This window comes from Montipora foliosa, chromosome 13 (assembly GCF_036669935.1).
Source record: "Montipora foliosa isolate CH-2021 chromosome 13, ASM3666993v2, whole genome shotgun sequence".
Classification (NCBI taxonomy): domain Eukaryota; kingdom Metazoa; phylum Cnidaria; class Anthozoa; order Scleractinia; family Acroporidae; genus Montipora; species Montipora foliosa.
The window spans coordinates 16,539,292-16,559,291 of record NC_090881.1 but is presented as its reverse complement, the minus strand read 5'-3'; the positions used below and the strand labels follow the sequence as shown (position 1 = coordinate 16,559,291).

Sequence of the window (20,000 nt, the reverse complement as noted above, 5' to 3'; positions counted from 1 at the left end):
ATGACACTGAATGTAGCCAACCGCGGTCGTCCCGCATAAACGCGAGGTGTTTTTTTCTCGCTGGGAAACAAAACAGTGGTGATACAGACAGCTGTAAAAAGCGAACGAAAGCGCCGGTCAAGATAAAAAAATCTCTGCTAACAAGGTCGGTGTGAGATGATGTAATCTAACAATCAAATTTGTAGACAAACGCAATGTTTTTTTTTTTAGCTTTTTTTTCTTTTATAGCTATTCGTTGATACCCAAAACGTAGTACTTCCGCGTTACTACAGAAACTTGATCCACAATAACTAAACCACTCAACAATCTGCCTACACATTTTACAAAAATAGCGCCGAAAATAAATATAAAATTGAAGTCAATGAAAGCGTTTTGATATTTGGATCGGGGATGTACTCAAGGACACCCAACGAGCAAATTAAGCCAAAAGCCTTTGAGAGACATTTCTATGCTTTTTTTTATGTATAGACTGTCAAAAGAGATGTCACAAGTTATCACCGAGAAGAATTTGATCCGTTCGGATATCTTAGCTGAAAATTGACGTGTCCGAAAATTTTAGGGAATGATATCTTCATTTCAGAAATTTCTAGCTGAACGTTACCTTCTAAGAACTTCCAGCCGAACCATTTGCTCATCCGAAACTGCTAGGTGACCTTTTGAGTACCAAAAATTTCAAAAATACCCGTTCCGAGAACGTAAGGGACTACTTTCCCTGGTTGTGGATCAGGGGCACCCAACGAGAATATATTTCCAAACCCTTTAACATAGCTTTGTTAAACGCATTTTAGTATTTAAACGGTAGATATAGGCATATTTTTATCCCCTAAATTTTTTTCATCTGTTCGGATTTCCTAGCTGAAAGTCCAGTGATCCGAAAATTATAGGTATCAAAACTTACCTTTTCGAAAATTTCAGCCAGAAAAAAGGCTCCCGAAAATTCTAGGTGACCTTTTTAGGGTAAAAATTCGTTAAAAATGGGCAATTATACCATTTTTTAGATGTTCGAAAATCCTAGGAGAGGCAGGCAAGCAAGAAATTTTACAACAAATGTTCCGAAAATTCTAGATCTCAAATCGTCTTCCGAACAGTTATTTTCCGAAAATTGACGTTGGGTGCCCCTGGTGGATCTTCTGGGCGATGTTTTAGTGCAGAAATCTGTAGATGTCTGGCAGCCTAGAACCGAACTGAATTCTTAGGACATTTTGACTCTACCAGACACATATTTCAACGAAAATTATCGTTGGGAGCCAGTGTGTACTGAAAAGGGCAACGCGCTAGAATTTCCTGATGTTGATCATGCGTCTGGATTTCGTTTTAATGTTTGTGTTTAGTAATAATACTTTCTTCGAAATTATCATTCTGCAGTAAATTAAACATTGACTGAGGTAAATGAGCTAAAACTGATGGAAAACGAACAACAAAAGCATCAATGATATGTACGGAGCATAAAGGAGTAGCCTTCGAAAGTTGTTTCTTTTGTAACTTGAACCCCTGGGGCCAGTTGCTCCAAGCCTGGTTAACTCTAACCGTTAGTTAAGAGGTATCAAGACCAAAAGGTTTCCATGATATTTAACGCTGCTTAGCGCTAACCATGCTTCCAGCAACCCATGCCTGATGTTGCTTTGTGTAAAGAACAGAACGAAGACGGCAAAAGTGTCTGCTTCGCTGTCTGATCTACAAAGCGCAACATTTTAAGCGTCCCACTTAATTGAAAAAAAGATACGGAAAGAGGGATAATAACCGTCTTTGTCCAAACGGGAGAAAGGCCGAGAACTAATCAAGTTTTATTTTGGAGATGGACTACGCCAGTCCGTCTCCAAAGCGAGTCAATATCGTAATACTCCGTCATAACTCTCTACCCATACTTCCGGTTTGTGTCTCAATTTGAATACTTCAGACGACAAGCGCAAAGACGCTCTTATCACCCATTCAGCCCTTTGTTGTGATATCAATTCTGTAGTTTATTTTGCGAGCCATTTTTCGGCGTTAGGGAAACTTTAAGAGGGTGTGGATGTTTTTTTTCCTGTCCGGAAAACAAAGGCTAAAGGGAGCAACATTTCAGTGAAAGTCGAGCAAAATCCGGTTTGAGCCGACAGCCTGAGCTAACACAAGGAAAATACTAAAGGATTAACAAGGTCAGAGAGCACTGAAAAAGAAAGAAAATATACATCAAATATATAGTTAATTTTCATTTGGTTGGACTTCATGCTTTTCCGCGGAAGAACTCAGAGCTGCCAACCTTGACTGTATGAAGAAAGAGTGATATGTGCAAAATGTCGGGTGTTGCCTCCATATTGTCTCATGCTCTCATTTTCGAAAATGTCCTCGTTTTGAGTCACTCCTTTAACACGCAGTTGATAATAATAATAATAATAATAATTAATTAGTTTATACTAAAACAGTGGATAGCGTTGAACGAGCGCGTGGAATGGCTACTTAATTGCTATTCACCTCCGAGCAATTTGCGCCCGAAAATGTTGTAATTTTGCAGAAATAAATCAGTTATAAAAATCATCTTTTTGTGCTATATTATCTCACTTTTTTGTTATATACTGAACAACTATTCACCTCAGTATCGGTGGCTAGTGGTTGATATTTACCGAGCCGCGAAGCGACGAGGCAAATATCCACGTCTTATCATGATTGCGCAGCTATCAATATAATATTTTTCATCTGCGCATCACAATTCAATACATTAAAAGTAAATTCCTAGTTCAACCTCTAAAAACAGAACAACTTAAAAACCCTAATTACTACTTTAAAATCTTAAAAATACATATCTAGAACAAATTCTACAACAATCTAGAACAAAATCGATAAAATTAGCTAAAAGAACTACACCTTCCGAAACAAACGAGTTTTTAGAAACTTTTAAAGCTATGTGCAATAGATATATTTCTATTATCCAAAGACGCAGTCCATTCCATCAGCCGTTCGTAAATGTGGAATTAGTTAACCAGGGCCTAATTGTTCAAAGGGCAGATAACTATGTATCCCTTGGATAAGTCACTTTCCAACGGATTCAATCTGTGCAAAGATTTTAGCATTCGCCCACGTAACTATGAATACACGAGCCGTGACTGGCACACTCTAACCACGTCAAGGAAAAGGCTCATAAAAAACCCTGGCCGACTTTCTAAGATGGAGTATATTTTATAATCTGGATAGTGACTCATCCAGTGGATAAAGTTTTGAACATCAACTGTTTCTAAATGTAAGTCTCATAACTCATGATATTTGTACTTTTGACTCTAAACTGAGGAAAGTAGCTTGAATGAATTGTATTCCATGCAAGCAAACAAATATGGAGCCACTCTAAAACACAGAAACAAAAGACGACCAAGAAGACTAATTTGTGCCTAATATGCCAGTTGTGTTCACACACGGAATATTTAACGTGCCGTGCCCGTAAACTGAAACATAGGTACGGTACCGAGATTTCGGAATTCCTTCAGTGCCAGATATTTGTGTTAGTGTAAAGTGGGTTTTTATCTCTCTAATGTCAAGCAAAAAAAGTTGGCAAATACTGACAGATCTTGCGGAGGGTCATTTTTAAGTGGAACAGATATAGGATCCCTATAGATCTAGTTCGGTTTCATTTGTTTTAATTCTCAGTTATAAGGTGGTTGCGGCTCCTGTGTTGCAATAATAATAATAATAATAATAAACTTGTTCAAGTGTCAATTTTGTTTGGCGCTGTGGCACCAATTGGGGTCACTTTACATAAAAACAGACCAAAATTAACTCAAATCAAATCAAACATGGTTTTTTTAGGAGAGGGTATACCCGGGGTTCCCAGAGAAAAACCTCTCGGAGCAATGCAAAAGCAACCGTCAAACTCAGAAGCCTGAACGCTGAACACAAATATTCACGCTGTAGTTTACAACAGATATATTTTCGGAAGGGAAGAACAACTCAAGTGAAGCTATGATCCATTTCATGTATCATTTCATCGTGGAAGAACAACTATTGAAAATACACAATTAAAAGTTAAGAAAAAGAAAAAAGTCCCCACATCATACACTAAGTAGTTCTTTCTCTATAACAGGAGATTAAAACCGCGATTGAGAATTCGTCCAGGCAAAATCCAAGAAAATACTGTACTGATTCTGAAAGAGTCTGGAAGAGGGACAGGTAGTTGCTAACTGTATGTGGAGAAGAGCTTCAGGTTTATGTCCAATACTAACTCTGCTACAGCTGCTAAGTTTTTGTCAGATTAAAAGAACCTTTCCGAGATTTTCTCTTGAACTATGAAAAGGAAGGAACGATGTATTTTGCAATCATGTGTGGTCCAAAAACAATCAGAATAATCCACGAATTTTACCCGGAAAAAACACTTCGGAGTCTCTTTAATTACATTTTCAGTCACTTATAAATCAGCGGAGGAAATCAAAGTGTAAGCCCTCTTGATGAACCACTAAGTTGTTGAGGCAATTTTCGTAAAAACATTAATTTATAAGGGAGAACAGGCCAAGAGATTAATTCATTCATTACTATCGGAAGGTTTACAAAAGGGAAGTCAGTACTTCTCCGTCTGGCCGCCATTATTATCCTTTGCGATTCAGCCTGGTTCTGTGCTTTCCACAACAACGATTGTACTATAATTGTTTCCTTTGAGCATTTCCTTCAGAAATTTCTCATCGTGGTCCTTTGGCTGGTTCACGTGAAGGAAGAATTATTTTCGAGTACAAAGCCAAGTTTATGTGTGAGTTAGTCATACTTTATCACACATATATAGCAGCTTTAATTATTGATTTTGAGCTTCGTATGTCCCTTTTATCCACTTTTGTGATCCTCTACGACTTCACATGATATTTATCTACTTCGATTAGAAAGCGAACTAGAACTACTTGCAACTGGGTGCCTGGGAAGGCCTCAGTTTAACGCCACAGTCATTCTTCAACTGTCGTTTGCCGTTTTTTTTTACGCGGAAATCAGCGCTAAGACAGGTCTTAGGTGGTCCCTTAATTCGACTTGTTTCAAAGAGAAATGGTGGACTAAACTTGTGACCCGTTGCTCAGGAAAGGATTTACTGTCTAAATCACACTGTCTAAATCGCTGAATGAGGCGATTACGCTTTTATAGCCAACTTGCAAATCCGACAGTGATAGTCTGGCAATTTGTCCGCGATCGGTTTCCTCATTCCATCGTTTCTACTAGTCTTAAACACCTCACAAAGGTGAAGCAACATAAGCGATTACAGCTGGGAGTTTTGTCGAGGCCAGTTCGGATGTGACGATCATATGCAGCACCGAAATGGTAGAGTTGGTGCTTGGCCATTGAATTCATAGTTTTTCTCATAAACTTGATGAAAAAATACGAAGGAACTGGTTCCAGCGATTAGAGTTAATACCATGTGAAACGATTGTAAGTTGCTTACTGAGTAAAATTTACTCCATGGACAATGCGGACCATTCTTGTCCCATGCATACTACAAGATACCGTAGCTTTAGGCAGTTTATTTGATGTTTCTCTGGCTTTCTCGCATCACAACTAAACGCCAAGAAGTGTATAGAAGCCTCGTGCGCAAAAACTGTTCCGCCAGTTTCGTACGAATTTAGTACAGCATCTTGATGATGAAGTTTCACCTTAAGTGTCAAGTTTTCTAGCGCTGGGACACCTTAATTTGTGATACTGTAAATTGAAATCAACGCAAATTAACTGAAATCAGTTAAATAAATGGAACGTTGATTTTTAGTAGACCGGCGGGAAGACGGGAGAACTTGGGGAAAAACATCTCAGAGCAGAGTAGAGAACCAACAAACTCAACCCACATATGACGCAGAGTATGGAAATCGAACTTGGAATACATTGATGGTCCGAGGTTTGCGCTCTCACCATTTCACCAACTCTGCTCCCCAATAGAACGATCTCACAATTATTCCACAGGGACTTGTTGTAACAATACACGGTTTTAAAATCAAAACATCTTGCAAACAAAGCTAGCCGAGAACATTGGCGGAAACTCTATATCATGATGATAAACTTGGTTTGACATTCTTTATGAAATAAAGATCTTTCTTTACCGTACCACCAACCGGATAATTTCTTTCTTTTCTCTCTCGTAACTTTAGATCCGAGTCTGTTCAAGCTGTTGATCTTTTTGTTTTATTGAATTCAACAATATTAACACAATCTGTTACCCTGCCAGATGGGAGATGTTGCATTTTGCTTTTCATTACGGCTTTCTTTTGAATCTGCTCGAGAATCGAATCAAATCAGTTTGCGTTCCCAACTGAAATGCTGAAATACATTCATCTCTGAGTCGTGCGACGCGCCACGATTTGACCTGGGAACACGAAAATTCCAATTTGTTTTTCTATCATTTTGGCGTTAAACCGGCCGATCTCCGAAAAGGTCGCATATTTCAACACTAGCCGCATGATAGTCCAGAAATCAGAAAACGTGGTCAAGAAAGACTAGACGCTAAGCTTGGAATAAAGGCTGAGGCAGTGTGAAAGCTCGTCCCACCCATCCCATGTCACTTCATTCTGCTGAAGGTCTTATCAATCAAAACCACTCAATCCCTTTTGGTGGAAGTCTTTCACTGTAAGAGTGACACTGACTCTCAACTATACCCTCGAAATGAGGCCATTTGGCGGCGAACTCGATAAGATGTACTTTACAGATAAGGCAAAAATGACACGGCAACACTATAACTTAGTCAGTGATGACCTTATGAAAGACTCTTTAGTAAAGGAAAGCACCCTTATTAAATTCCGTGTGAATTTTGTAACATCCGTAAAGTTTGCAACTGTAACAAATTTGAGGACTGGATTACAGCTACCCCGCAAAACAAGTCGCAAAGGCTCTTTCTCTGGTCAGGAATATTATGAGTCAAATTCGATGCTCTTTTGCGGCATACGTAAACACTATCTTTTAGCCCTGTTTTTACAATGTCAAGTTCACGAACAAGCTGGCCTTACCATTAAGTTTGAAAATGAAATTTTCAAAAGTGTCAAAAGAAAGTTTTTTTTTTAAATTTTTATCAGGAATTCGAAATCAACCAAGTCTCTCTGAAGAGAGCTTAACCGCGGATACGATTTAGTCCACGTGCCAATGTCGGCTTAACCAGGGCGTTGGCCGCTACATTCTTGGCAGATAATGACTTATCAAGTTACGCATTCTTTCAGGATTTTCAGCCAGTCCACTGGAAGCTTAGGGCGCTTTCCTTTTGTCAGAACTGGCCGGCCAGACTCGTCAGTTTGCAAAGAAATTGTCACAAGAATTTGAAGGAACATTTGCATGATAATCCATGGCATATATCATCCTAGAAGTGTGTTAATTTGAAGGCGTTGAAGAGTCAATCCATCCAAATGCCCTGTTTGGCCGGTCAGTTCTGTCAAATGGATCTGGCCTTAGTTCTGGCCTACTCTCAATCCGACGGGAAACGTTTTATCAGACAGCCGTATTGACTTTTCCCTTTTTTTAAGAAGGCTTATAGAAGCCGGTATACGACGGAAAGCTACTGAAGAGAATCAGTTGCAACGCGTTCTCTTTCATGGCATTAGACTGAAGTCGCACTGAGTAAAGAGAACTTACAGACTGATCCAAAGTTCAAGATGGGTTGAAAGCTGTAAGCCGAAGAAACAGTTACCCAAATTGTTTAGTCTGCTGCGAGAAAATGGCGTGTATTTATAAAATGATTATGCCAGCCGTTTTCGATTCGTTCTGCGTTGATCCAGGAGAAGATGAAGCAACTCAAGTATTTATCAATATAATAGCACTTTCAAAAATTGCTATGAAAGTTGAATAGTTTGTATGAACTGTCTTTTGTGATTTAAGAATGTGAGGAAATCTCTGTGGGAAGTTAACAGGAAAAGTTCTTCATAACTCTCGAGTGGCCTTTTAACATGACATTTCCCGTTTCCAGCGAGCAGAACTACTGGATGCTCACAATTTTAATTACTAAGCCTCTGTCATTACTGCTAATGCTATTAACTTGCCATGTCATAGAGCAAATAAAAAAGTGTATTGGGAACAATCATCGAGTCTCGCAGTCGCTTCAAATGAAGCTCACAGTTCTGATAAAGGATTCATTTTCCAATTTTCAAACCAAAGATTCCTGAAAGATTATGAAGTCACCGAAGCACAAGTTGCATTTTTGAATTAATCATTTTCACAGGATCAAACCATACGTGGAAGGCATTTCCGGTTCAAAACCGCAGTGTAATTTTTACATTGTTATTCGCTGACTAATGTCGCAGACCGGAAACTAATAATTTTTACAGATAACTTTAAAAACAATTGCATTCTATTTCCGTCACGTTTATTTGAGTTTAAAAAGAGAAATAATCATCCCAGGTCTGGAACAGAATTGTTTGCTCTTTTGAAAGCAATCTTTTGTTTCTTTTGTCAACAAAACTAAAAGGCCACGCCGCCATGTCGAGTGAAGCTCATTGTCCTCATTTCCGGCCACCAATAACTGATAACGTCATTTTTCCGTTTCCGGTTCATTTCCCGTCAGCTTTTTTGTGGTACACACACCGTCACGTGCTGGATTACTTCGTGCAATGATCGTATTATTAACTAGCCAACCAACAATTTGATCGGTTTAGTGCGCCTCTGGAGACAAAACATAACATTAAATTGAAACATATTTGGAAAATAGAACCGTGAGCTTTACTTTGCATTTCTATGGCCGGTGACAAGTTGAACAAATTTCGCGCCATGTAATTTCCGGTTGGCGGCCAGGAGGTCACCGCATGACAGCTACTTACTACAATGGCTCGCTGACGCTCTGTTGTTTCGCTTCTTTCTTGTGGTTTCAGCTTTTGTGGGCGTGGGACGGAAATATCAAGAAGCATAAGCGAGCAAAGCCGGTAGCATGTATTCCTCAAGAGAAAACCAGTCCAGAGCTTTACAACACACCGAGAAACCCCGGCAACGGTTTGACAGCCTTCCACTGAGTCACGAACCACGCGTTTGGCCCGGTAGCCCAAGACCAGAGGTATACCCTTACCAAGTTGCAATTGATGCGAACGAACACAACAAATCAAACTCCAGGTGAGCTTCAATTTATGTTTTGTCACTTATCGTTCGCGTACGTGCTTCTCCAAGATTCTCTTGTGTAGCCGTTAAAATTGTTGAAATTCAAAGGTCTAAAAGCGGTTACAAATTCTTGCCGTGTCAGCTTTGTGACCAAATTTAGAACGTGTTTCCGACCTCTGCTTCCGCCTCCGTATACACTTTGCTTTGAACTAAATCTGTTAAATGTTTCTCGATTTCCTCTGATCCCAATCTGTGGTTCAAGCAAAAACTAGCAACACCAGGGCTTTCGTGCGACACAACACGGAACAGACGTACAAATCACTCAAAGCACACTTTCATTACTATAGAGATATTAAGGTTGTTGTCTTGCCGGCGAATTCTTAAGGTTTCTGTTGGCGTGCAGTACTTTGGACGGATTATTTAAACTAAGGTAAGCGCAAACTCTTGCGGTATTCAGACGTTATATTCAACACACCAAAATACATACTTTCTCATGATCTCTCCAGTGAGGCAATATTCGGTTATATGACGTTTGATCGATTTTCTCCGCTTGTACTTTATTTCGCTATTTCATTGGTTAATTTTTCATTTCAAGAAAAGAGAAATGTTAACATCTAACTAGTAACCGTTTATCGCCGAGTTAATATTAATTTCCCAACCTTACTGCGACGATGAGAAACTTTGTTTTGAAACGCCCCAGGCTTCAAGAGACTACTTCACTGCGAATTTTTGAATATATTATCTTATGTGCTCTACTTTTCTCCGAAAAATACGGTATTAAGAGAGAAGAATGCATGCGAACTCCGCAACTTTTCACTTGCCTTACGGAAAATTCAAAGATCAAAGATTCGAAAACTCTCCACAGAAAACGGTCCAAGAACTTTCTGTGGGTTTTGTGAAATCAATAAACAAAAGAACGGAGAAGACAAACTGTTCGATTTTCCTGGACCAACTCGAAACTGTTATCCGGATGAAGAAGAGCCGGCGTTGCCCAGAAATCATCACCAAGGAAAGTTTAGATTAATTAAGTTAGGCTTTTTTTATCTTGGAGTGAGTCAATTCAAATCTGACACTGTGCGCAATATTTTTCGCTAAATAAAAATCATAAGTACTCGAATTTTGAAAAAAGGAGAGGCGAATGTGACGTAATAAGGGGAAGAATTTGTGCAATGCAATATCCAGACACCGAAAGTTTGAAAACAAAATTTGATCCCTTTCTTCTCTGTTGTTTATTGGGGAAAATTAACCGTATATTTCTTTTACCTGACAAGTGTCATAAGCTAATAACACTTGAGGCAATTGAAATGCATCTTCGAAATTCTTTCGTAGAAAAAATAAAACCTGGAAAAATATATATCTTGGCTTTGTTTGGTTACAAGTAAAAGCTGTTTTAAATATCTCTGTTTCCGTTTGCCAAACCAACTGAAAAACTTTGATAACTGAACCTTTTATACCGGAAAAGAACAGAAGTCAAAATTGAACTATCCATTTTAGACTTTTCTTCGTCAGGTTTTTATGTTCTATACACATGTACTATAATAATAATTTATTATGGAGTACATTGTCTTACACAGTGAATTTGCATTACTTTATTTCTAACTTAGAATAACCTCAATAGGGAAAAGCGTTTTTATGGTTGGCTGGACGATTCGGTTAGAAGCGTCGGGGAGAGTTTAGACATTTTTAATGCATCAAATTTTAGTATCGTGGATGAAAAACAACAAGGCTTAAAACACGCGAGACTAAACGCGATTATCGGATCAATTTTTAAAAAGTAGAGAGCCAAGGAAGAAACGTTCTAAATATATCTCAAAGAAAGTTCTATGTTGATCCAAAAAAAACTCCTTCCAGGCCCCATGGAGGAAATGCAATACGTGTTTGACTAGCGCCAAAGTTCGGATGCTCATATGACACCTCTGCGTCCTGCTCTACTTGTCTCCTGGAAGCACGTACTTTTAAAGATGTTGTTCTATCTTTTTTTACGTAATTCTGACCTCAACAGGAGAAGCCTTTTGTTTTGGGTAATTCATTATAACCTTTAAGTTCCTGTTCGGCTTTCACATTTCATCACGTCCTCAGATTTTCGGCATGGCTGCTCTCGAGATCATTGTTAGCGACTCACGGCGCGAAAATAATCTTGAAAACCATATGATTATGTTCTTTTCAGCAAGTAACTTTGCATACCAGACCCCTTTGCAGGAAATCTGCCTAGTCACGAATTTAAGAAAACAAACGTAGAAGATTTAGATGACTAGATCGAATAAGTTGGAGTGCTTAAACTGTAAATGCTCTTTCCATTGTTGTTTCTTGAGCCTTTTGGAACACTTCTTTTGAAAGAGGATTTGGAATAAACCTCTTACCTATATATGGATTTATGACGTCAGAATTCCATGACGTGTTTGCTTGAACGATCTATGAAGAATGCCTGTTGACTCATAGCCAACTTTAGTACAGAAAACAGAGGAGCCGTTGCCTTTTGTGATTTTCTTACCCAAGCTGCCAAGCTAGAAGTTACTTGTCTCCGCTCAGATTCTATTTATCAAAGACATTTTACTGCGGCATGTCATCCTTCAGGTACTCTTCGGATTTGAGATAATTATGTCTTGATATATCCGTCTTTTTTGTTATTCCGGAATTCCGCAATCGTTGTTGATGTAAAGTTCATTGGAAGGTGTTATAAAAATGGAATACAAGCTTCCTTCCTTAAGCAGAATTTCGTCATTTTAATGGAAAGGCGTTTCCAGAATTGTTGTCTTCGCCCATTTTTTGACTCAAGTCTCTTCTTTTTTATCTCTTTTTCAAAGAAAATTCAAACGCATAAACCAGTTTCATTTAAAAGCGACTCGCAACTGATCACCGACTTATCGTGTGAAAAAAACCCGTAATCCCCGAAATATTTGTTGGCTTGAATCGTGCAAAGCATACAAACAACGTCTACAGGAAATTAGCCATTAAACACTTCCGGTTATACAAGAGTGCCTTTAGCCCTATCTCACGCTATATATGCATGGACTGACATCATTCAAATCCAGTTCAGAATTTGCGTTGTTGAGTTCGTTATGGCTTGTGTTTTTCCTAGACTAGATCCAACTCTGGCTTATCCAGTACCTCTTCGACCAAGTGTGTTTCAACACGCACGATTCATTGACAAGATGCAGCCGGGCACGACGAGGGTCAATGTTAAACAAGAAAAATACGAAGTCTTCCAAGAGGAGCCGTTAAAAGATGGTACGTAGAATCAAACATTGTTTGCAATAAATTGAATTTTTACTTCGAAGAATATACAGTTTCGACAATGACAAAAAACTGTACGTGCTCGACTGATACAGCAACAGAGCTTCGTCAACTTTCTTTCGAAACTTCTGGCTCTAAAAATGCGCTCTGAACTTTTGTATTTCCAGAAGAAACCCGGAGTCCGACACTTAAATTGCAAAGGAAGCTAGGAAGGATTGTTTAGATCTCTAATGATATCGGGATTTTAAACGAAGAGGCGGCTTTTGTACCACAAAGCATTGTTTTATGGATCATGTCAGTCATATAATATGGAAGACCAAAACGTCTTCTTAAGCTCATTTCAGGTTTACAGAAAAGAAAAGAAAGGACGTCTCTCAAACAGAACAGTCCAATCAGCAGGAGACAAATTCACGTTACAATCCCTTAGTAAATTTTTCGAAATTTACAGTGAACCGTTCAGAGAATTTTTTTGAAGCGCTTATGAACTGAAGCGTTCCAGAATGTTCCATTTTCCTTAAACTTTCTTGAGTTTCGCGTTATAGTGACTTTATTATTAGTTATATTACTTGCACCTGTAACGGAAAGAAAACACCTCTTGTTATTTTAGAACCTGGATCCATTGATTATCATCATGCGTTGTAATTATTGACCATGATAAAACATGATGAATGATAAATTAATTGTCAGTATACAAGGCAAAGTAATCAATTGTCATAATCAACTGTCTTAAGCTTTTTAAAAGTTTCACTCAACGGACGAAATGATGCATGCTGAAAAGTACATTCATCCCCTTACTGCTGATTGGCTCGGAAGATTCGCGCTCAGGCCATAAATAAACAACACTGCACTCTAAGAGTCGTAGCGTACACAAATTACTTCAAATTTTGATATGGCAGGATTTTTATCCGGCGACTAAGCATTAAAATCCGCTTAACTGTATTTATAGCTATGGTTTGTGCTTTCACTTTAAGTTGTTACAAGTTGACATCACATTTTTGCCTTAGAATTTTCCCGACTTATCCACTGAACTCAACCGAATGTCCAGACAGCTTTTTCGCTCAACTTATGCTCTGTTTACTGTGGCTACGCATTTGTGTGTGGTCTAACAATGGCAAAAAAAAGTACGAAAAACATCAGCAATCGAAAAATTACAAAGTTAAGTCCATGTTTATCGGAACAGGGGCCCGTTTCTCGAAAGTCCCGAAAATGCCATTTGTGAAACTGTCAACCGCTTGTCTTTTAACATGTTTTCAAGGCAACAAACAGCAAAATGACCGTGTAGTTTGACGACTTAAATCCTCTCCGTTCTTGAGATACAAAGGGAATTGTGGCACCCGAAAATGGCCCGTAAAGTTTCGGGACTTTCGAGAAACGGGCCCCCGGTACGCAATCATAGATCTAAAACTGACAGACGTGCCCTGCACACCCTTTGGTAAAAGTTAATTTTCCGCAACGCAACGTATGCTTCGTCCAGTGATAGAATGCTACATCAGAAAAAGCCGGAGAGCATAAGTTAGGACCACTTACACAGCAGGGACGTGTACAAACTCTCGCGAACAAAGAGCATGAAGAAATCAATTACAAACAGTCTCAGAACTTCTTGACATGATTGTATAAATTGGGTCAAGTTCAAGAGAGCTGATTTCAGTGTGAAAATACGAATAGGATTTTTGGAACTTGAACGCACTTTCTTAAAGGGGCTAGGTCACGCTATTTTAGGTAGTTTTGTTTAATTTTGTTAATTATGAGCTCTAAACGTCAAATTGGCAGAACAAGAGTCTTTCATTTTCAAAATCACGGCCACATAACAACTGAGAACGCAACTGACAACTGAAAAACGGTGGGCCGACGTTTTCCAAATTTACCCAAATTCAATCCATTTCAATCCTCTCCAGTTTTGTCGATCCATGTCCCTTCTTGGCTTCCCTGCGTTTTGTTAGAGATCTTCTATAGTTTTGAACAGTTATTTTAATATTTTAGTTAATTCTATGACCATTCGATCAGTGCTGATTTTGCCTAAAATTGCGTGACTTAGCCCCTTTAATAGTTCTTCTGATTAAAAACGCCAAGCATTAGAACCCCAAGTTAGGATCCAAGAAAAATTTTAGAATTTTGGTATGATTTTTCTCAAAGGAAAAATCATAGAAAGGAAACCATTCATTTGACGGGATGTGTGTACCTTAAACCTTTACAAGAGAAGATTCCATTTACCGGGGAATTTCCTTTATTGTGATCTTATTAGGAGATAAGGTGCGAGCTTTGAATCGGAGAAGGAAATGTACTATAAAAGCCTCGAAGCTTTTGAAATAGGAAAGGAAAAAGAGAAGAAATGAATTTTGAAAGACCGAAACTATGGGAAACTATCGCTTTTAGCGTGGGGCAAAAAATATGCTTAACGGAAAGTGCGACGTAGATATTTCCATTTTAGGTAAATTTTGTGTATATTATGAAGTTAGTCGGAAACAGTGTCTACAGGGCAAGGCCAAGGAAGACGAGTATTTCTCTTCTTGAAAAAAACTCACTTCTCTCTTAAAATAGTTTTTGATAGTTGTTGTCTAGACTTCGTTTAAAAATGCGGTGAGGTGGGGAACAGACTCGCTTTCTACAACAAAGAATTTTGGTTTTACTGAACGATGCTTATTTGAGTATGTTTTCCGTTTTTCAGCTGATCCCAGGAAATGGAGCCGAGAAGACGTGTCCCGCTGGCTACAGTGGATGTCGGAGGTTTTCAACCTCAACAGTGTCAGACCTGATAGATTCCAAATGAACGGCAAAGCTCTTTGTCTAATGACTGTTGACATGTTTCTGTACAGAGTCCCAGAGGGAGGAAATATTCTCTACCAGGACTTCCAAAGAAGACTAAGGAATGCTGTTGCATTGCAGAATTAAGGAGATCAATATTTGACGCCCTATTTTATGACAGATTAACTGGAGTGAGAATTATTGGTTTGTGATATGGGTGTTGGCTACAGACTGACGTCAAAGCAGTTAGTAAGCAGAAAAAATCTGAAAAAACAAGCAAGACTACAACTTCAGAAAGTTTGGAATTCCAACAGGAGAGAGGGAAAACATGGTAGGCTCCGCCGTTTCAAAACAAGGTCAACAATGTTTGTGGTTCCTTCAAAACGGCGTTGATGTTCTAGGATTTTTGTTACTTTCATTTTATGCAGAGAAAAAGAGTTTTTATTTGTAAAAAGAAATGACATAAGCATTGACTCGTCGCGACATGGACAGAGTTTCACTGAAGTAGATTTAAGTTCCATAGTAATGTAGATTTAATATTAGATGCAAATGAGCTGTTTGTAGAAAAAGAGAGTTTCTAACGACAAAATTAGTGTCAGTTTGGTAACGCGTTGATTCGTTTTCATGTAAATATTTTATCAAAAAAATGTCATGATCCAAAAAAAAGTTATATATAAACTTGTCCAAATTCGGGCAAAGATACGTTTTAAACTATTCGTGCCTTGTCAAAATATTCATGCAGTATTGATATTGAGATAAAATTAAATATAACTTACATCCGGCAAAACAAAGGACTTTTCCCATTTTTGATTTCGTGAGTTTCATAAACTGAATGAAAAACAAGGGTTTCCGGAAGTTTCCTTAATGATATTACCACTTTTCCTGCTAAGCCTCAAAATTGCTACCGCAATACCGCTGCGATAATTCTCGCCGACGATTGCATTCCTTTGAAAGAGCCGCCCGTCTCTTGCACGCTATTTTGCATAGTTATTGACCCAGTGCAACATCTACATTATACTGGTTGATTCCTTTCCGCTCCTTACATATTCGTCTGATTCGTTGTTCAATCAGCACCCGCCAAAAAGAGTATTCTTGAAAGTAGGCTTGCAAACCAAAAAGTTCAAACCCCGTTGAAGTCCTGAATTTTTCAGGCTTCTCTACGCAATTGCTAAAATTGCGTTCGTAACTGCGAGGATCGTAGTTTTACTTGAACCTTTACATTATATTGACTAAGATTATATCTTTGTTCAAATGTCGGGCATAGTCTACGACCACGCATAAACAACTGATGCAGAAAAGTGACAAATATCCTTACACATGGATGCTTAACTTAACAAATTTGTTAAGAACCAAATGGTTCGGTGCACCCTTGGTGCGCAGGCTTATGTTCCCTTTGCGGACTTCAAAAGCTGGGCGTTAGTGAGTAATACGCAGAAGTGATCCTTGTTCAATTCTTCTTTGTCCGTCAAGTTCCTTATTGTTGTAAATCCTTGAAATGTAATTATCTACTTTTATATTTGCTTAATTAGAATTTCAACTGTTCCGGAATGAGAATATATGGAATATTTGTCTTGTACTCTTGAGACATTCCGTTTTCGGTGTAAATGAAATAGTATTGTATTTATTCCACTTCCGAATGGCAAATGAGTGGAATAAAGCTGATAAGGCTGATATTGTTTCTCCGGTATTACTATACATGTGCATCGACCGCGGCCTGTAGAATTACAAAACGTAACTAAACGAAAACTCTGTTGGTCGGGCTTTTTTTCAAAACAAAGGCTCAAGTAGAGTACGGCTTTCGACAACTATTTCCCTCGAGAACTTTATAAAAGTGAGTTACTTCAAGTAGATAAATGCTTTTCTCCTTTTCTCTCGCTTTCACGATAAGGGGACAGTCAAAAAGCCCTTTTTCCTTTGTTCATTTGTTATCAACCGAATATTAATACTAGCAACCTTCAGATCGGAGAACGAGTTTTCTGTACTGGCCACGCGCATTACGTTTAAAGAAAGACAATAGGCCATTTTACAGTTGTTTGCTCAGCGACCTAGCCTATGAATGGCTGCGAGGCTGCCGGTGACCTTGCATTGATACAGGCCCCACTGCTTTTATCATGTAAGTTGTGTGGTTGTAATTCTAATCAGTCCGTATTAACATTACAAAAGCACGGAGGTTTGTACCAAAACAGGGTCACCGGCAGCCTCGCTTCCATTCATAGGCCAGGTAACTTAGCTACAACTGTAAAATGGTCTGTTTTCGAAAAGCTCCAATCTCGTTCCAGAGTCCTCTTTTCTTTTTGTCAGTACCAATTGGTGCTGACCTAAAGAAAAGCGGACACTCTCCATGGGGTCGAGATTGGAAACGCGAGTGTTCAGAACTCGTACGCCGTCCGAAGGTCAGTCTCTGCTGTCATCTCGGCTCGGGATGGAAACCTCACGATTGAAAGACAAAATCTCGTTTCGTTTGAATTAGAAACAATGACTTCCTCTTTCTAACTTCATTTGCTCATCGACTCACTGAATTGGGGAAAATTTGTCGGCTGTTCTTTGTTGAGAGTAACAGTTCAAAGCTTCTAGGAAATCGTGTTGTAATATTCACCTAACCGTAAATTATAGCCGCTTTTCGCCCATTCGTTTGATCAATAACCACAGTGACTGTATCTTGGTCTCAGTTTTGTATCAGGAAATGACCATTGTCACAGCTAAAATTTGAATAAAAACCGGAAAGTTTTCCTTTGTTTTGTTATAATTTATCTTTATCGTGATATAGTTGGGCTATTGTGTCAAGTTTTTGTCTCTTTTTTTTCATTCGGGACTCACTAAATAAACTGTTGGAATGAAGTCTTGAGCTGCTTTTTGAAAACTTAAATCCCTGGTGATGCCGTAGATTAGCTTAGATTGGCGAAAGCTAGGATTAAAGTTTTCAACAGCAGCTCAAGTCCTCACTCAAACAGTTTATTCATTTATTATTCATCTAAAATACGCTGCCAAAGGACACCATCAAACGCGTCAAGCATTTCATCAGTAATAACTAGCACTGCATGAAGTGAAGCTTGGTGTAAAACAAGGCTGTGTTCTGTCACCTATCCATGAAGGAATTCAATGATGTTCCTCGAAATTGGAGTAAGCTTTTTGCATGATTTTTGTTCCTGAGGCAAAGAGAGAATGAAGTTGTCGTATTGTATCAATGGTCTTGGCTAATAGTCAAAGCCGGAATAATCTTAAAAAGGCGAAACGAGCAACTGATAGTGAATGGAAGACAGTAACTTTGTAACAAAAAGATATTTCACTTCAAAATCCCAAACCACAAATTGTTCAAAAAGTGGGACAGAGTTTGTTAATATTCATTCATGATTCGGAATTTATTATGACCAACAAAGCTCTTTTATGCAGAAGGTTGATACGGTTTACAAGTTTCTTATGTAAGTAGAAGACCAGACAATGGTTAAGTAAGCATAAACTGAGTGGAATAAAATAGCAAAAAATAAATAAACTAAGTCTTTCGTCGTTGAACGTGGCCTGAGTACCTAAATTTAAATTTGGTACTAGCATTTCCAAAGTAAAAGTAGAGAATGGATGGTGTCACATTTTGTATTTTCACGTTGTCGCTAAAACCCAAAAGATTGGTGATTTCACGTCGTTGTTACGCTAAGAACTGCAAAATACGTGTTGAAAGGTTGCTTTTCCTCTATTTACCAATAATATTATTGCTTTCTCGCGTTGTGGTTTCCGTAGCCGTCATCGTTGGGAATGAACCTTAACTTATTCGCGCGGGGGCCATATTGGCCATAGACAATACACCTGAGCCCGAGTTGAAATGTGTGGGAGCGAGTTTCGGTGAGGTAAAGCAAAAGTTTTCAATTCCTCAGGGCTCAACATGGCCGCTGTGTTGCAGGGAACCGCGCACCGGTGGCTCACTGTGGTTGGGCATCGGGCTGTCACGCGGGAGACCGTGAGTTCAACTCTGGCCGGACCAACACTCAGGATCTTTAAACAACTGAGGAGAAAGTGCTGCCTTTGTAATTACATCTGCAAATGGTTTGGCTCTCTACTCTTCTCGGATAAGGACGATAAACCGTATAGGCCCCGTCTCACAACCCTTCAATGTTCATACTCCTGTGGGACGTAAAAGGACCCACACACTTGCCGCTAAGAGTAGAGCACGTAGTTCCCGGCGTTGTGGTCTGTCTTCTGTTGTGTATCATGGTTGGTAGGGTAAAAAAGGGGCCACAGTGATTGGTGCAAGCTGTTGTGGCGCTCTGTCAGCTTGACTGGCAAAGTTAATAAATAAATAAGTCATGTTGCAGCGACATAACGTGCGCAGTGCACACTGAGGCGACGTCGCGGGGACGTGAAACGGGGACATGTAGCGGGGACGTGAAACGGGGACATGTAGCGGGGACGTGAAACGGGGACATGTAGCGGGGACGTGAAACGGGGGCAGGTAGCGGGGACGTGAAACGGGACATGTAGCGGGGACGTGAAACGGGGACATGTAGCGAGGACAAAATGACAACATGTGCACACACATGAAAATATTCCGCGTACATGTTTCAGGGCTACGTTGCAGCGACGTGTTCCCTCGTGTGAAATGATACTTTTATAATTGTGCAACATCAATTTGGGAGTGATTTTGTCCTCGCGACGTGTTGAGATGGGAATTTGACTCTATTATTATGCAAAACTTGCTACATTTTACGTGGGATGCCCCCTGCAGGGGACCACGTCATAAAATGGGGACCGTTTGTTTTTCCTCGTAGTTTCTGCAAATAGAAAATAAAACGGCATATTTTAGTGGCCACATTTTCATTCTACGTTATCCACAAGCCATGGTCGTTGTCACTTTTTGTGTTTTCTTCGTTTGTTTCCCGAAATCGCCGGGAGGCACACGAAAGATTTCTTCTGTCGACCACTTGATTTCGCTAAAGATTGAGTGTTGATTTCTATTTAAGCCAATAGTACCTGTTACAGCTTTTATATCGTCGTTGTAATCTGTTTCATGAAAGGTATGTCGTGTTTTGTGGAGGTTTTTATCG

The 20,000-nt window shown here is 39.2% G+C and overlaps 2 protein-coding genes across 5 annotated transcripts in view; one reads left to right on the top strand and one right to left on the bottom strand.

The window, feature by feature from the left end:
• LOC137983278 (GA-binding protein alpha chain-like) overlaps positions 1–17,700 on the top strand; it is a 30,651-nt gene extending 12,951 nt beyond the window's left edge. For both annotated transcript variants that reach the window (XM_068830480.1, XM_068830479.1), the window contains exons 2-4: positions 8,772–9,006; positions 12,071–12,219; positions 14,891–17,700. In XM_068830480.1, the coding sequence (XP_068686581.1) occupies positions 8,828–9,006; positions 12,071–12,219; positions 14,891–15,114 (552 nt within the window). In that variant the 5' untranslated portion in view covers positions 8,772–8,827 and the 3' untranslated portion in view covers positions 15,115–17,700. The remainder of the gene's footprint in view (positions 1–8,771; positions 9,007–12,070; positions 12,220–14,890) is intronic.
• A 597-nt stretch (positions 17,701–18,297) lies between these two features.
• The window catches only part of LOC137983276 (uncharacterized), a 17,061-nt gene continuing 15,358 nt past the window's right edge, over positions 18,298–20,000 (bottom strand). For all 3 annotated transcript variants that reach the window (XM_068830474.1, XM_068830472.1, XM_068830473.1), the window contains one exon: positions 18,298–20,000. This exon is cut by the window's right edge and continues 1,549 nt beyond it. The gene's annotated coding sequence lies outside the window, so the exon portion shown is untranslated.